The 1648-nt window shown below is 38.5% G+C and overlaps 1 pseudogene across 1 annotated transcript; it reads right to left on the bottom strand.

Annotated features, from left to right (window-relative positions):
* Window positions 1-549: 549 nt before the first annotated feature.
* TEOVI_000308200:pseudogene lies at window positions 550-1155 on the bottom strand (annotated as a pseudogene). The gene has a single exon. A coding segment is annotated over exon 1 (606 nt).
* Window positions 1156-1648: the final 493 nt, after the last annotated feature.

The following is a 1648-nucleotide window of genomic DNA, read 5'->3' as shown; positions in this document are numbered from 1 at the left end:
CCAGTCGCTTCGAGTCTTGGAGGCTTCGGCGTCGTCAGTAGTTGTTCTGCTTCCTTCTTCCAGTCTCCCCAGTATTCTTCATAACCCTTTTTGCCTTCTCCCGCCTCGTCAGCCGTGTTGTGGACTTTTTTAGGAGTATCGTTTGTGTAAAACATCTTCTGCCATTCGTCGCCAGAAGACGATAAATTGAGGAGCTGTACGAAGTCGTAGTCGTCAGACGTAATCGCTGGTTCAGGTGGCACATTGATATCTCCTTCCGCTAGAGCTGCAATTCCGCAGAGCGCGCTGTACGCTCGTCTGTTGTCGCCCACAGCTACATCGTCGGCACTTTGAGCCAGTTTGATGGACAGAGCTAGCAAGATTAATAGCTGTTTGTACATTGGTTTTTGAAATTGGTCTACTTTGGCTGCATTTAGAATGAATATATATGGCGGTAAAGGTTTTTGTGTAGAGACTGTGGCATACAAGTTCGAAGATATGAATTTGAGGCTGTTCATTTGATTGTAGATGGTCTGTTATTGACTGCTACTCCTGTAAAGCATCTTTTGGGCAGTCAAACGTAGCCCAGTGTCTTCCAGATACTGTAGTGATCTGGGCTTTTGGTTGGCCATTACGACGAACAGGGTTGATTCTTTGTAGATGTATATAGTCCTGCAATGCAATGTGATGGAAAGTGATCACATCCTGGTGGTTTCTCAGAAAACGACTTAGAGGTCTTTTTATATGCATCACGTAACGACAATCCTTCATATCGACAATTAATAATCCCTCAAATTTCAATTTATTTCTTATGACTTCTCCAACCATAATGTTTTCATTGAGTGCTCTAAAATCGATATAGGTTTTGAAGTGTCTGAATTTAATTGGTGATTTCACTAGGTCTTTCAAAGGTTCATAATCAACAATTGCTTTAACTACATCCCTAGATAGTGTCGATGCATAACCTATGGTGTGCCATGTAATTTCGTCACTAAAATCTTTATAATATCCAACTGCTCTCCCCATATTCAATTTTTCTCGTGGAAGCACCACCAGATATTTTAGATACAATGGCACACTCATAAATATATCATCATCTGATTTCATTATATAGGAAGTAGATGGTTTAAATATCTCAACTGCAAATTTCAACCACAAATATGTTTTTTTACTCATAGTGAGTTCCGCCTCCCATCCCCAATTACACGCATCTCCAATTCTTTTGTTTGTTGTTGGATTTACATCGCAAACAGGTAAAATAATAACATCCTGATTCAAATACCCCTCTTGTACAACAATTTCTCTAAGCTCGCAATTATTATTTGTATGAGGTGAAAGGGTATATACTATAAGCAACTTTTCACTAAAATTATTTGACTTCCTTGCCACTTCAGGGTAACTCCAACAAGTTTCTCTCTGTAGGTTCCTCCTTCTAAATCTCTCATCATTATCTATTGAAGGTATCCCAGCTACAACCAAAAAATCTTTATTTTTCCAAATCCTTCTCGTATCCTTCGAAACAAATCTCATATGCTGCTCTTCATCAATTTCAAGTGAAATGGATTCACCTTTTTCAAACAGGCTATAGAGCGATACAAATAAATTAATCCCCATAGCAATAAAAGATAAACAAATATAGTTGCATAAATACATCTTATATACTTCATAA

Source organism: Trypanosoma equiperdum (assembly GCF_001457755.1).
Source record: "Trypanosoma equiperdum strain OVI genome assembly, contig: ctg_656, whole genome shotgun sequence".
Taxonomy (NCBI): domain Eukaryota; phylum Euglenozoa; class Kinetoplastea; order Trypanosomatida; family Trypanosomatidae; genus Trypanosoma; species Trypanosoma equiperdum.
The sequence above is the reverse complement of the archived record's forward strand: the minus strand, read 5'-3'. Positions and strand labels throughout refer to the sequence as shown.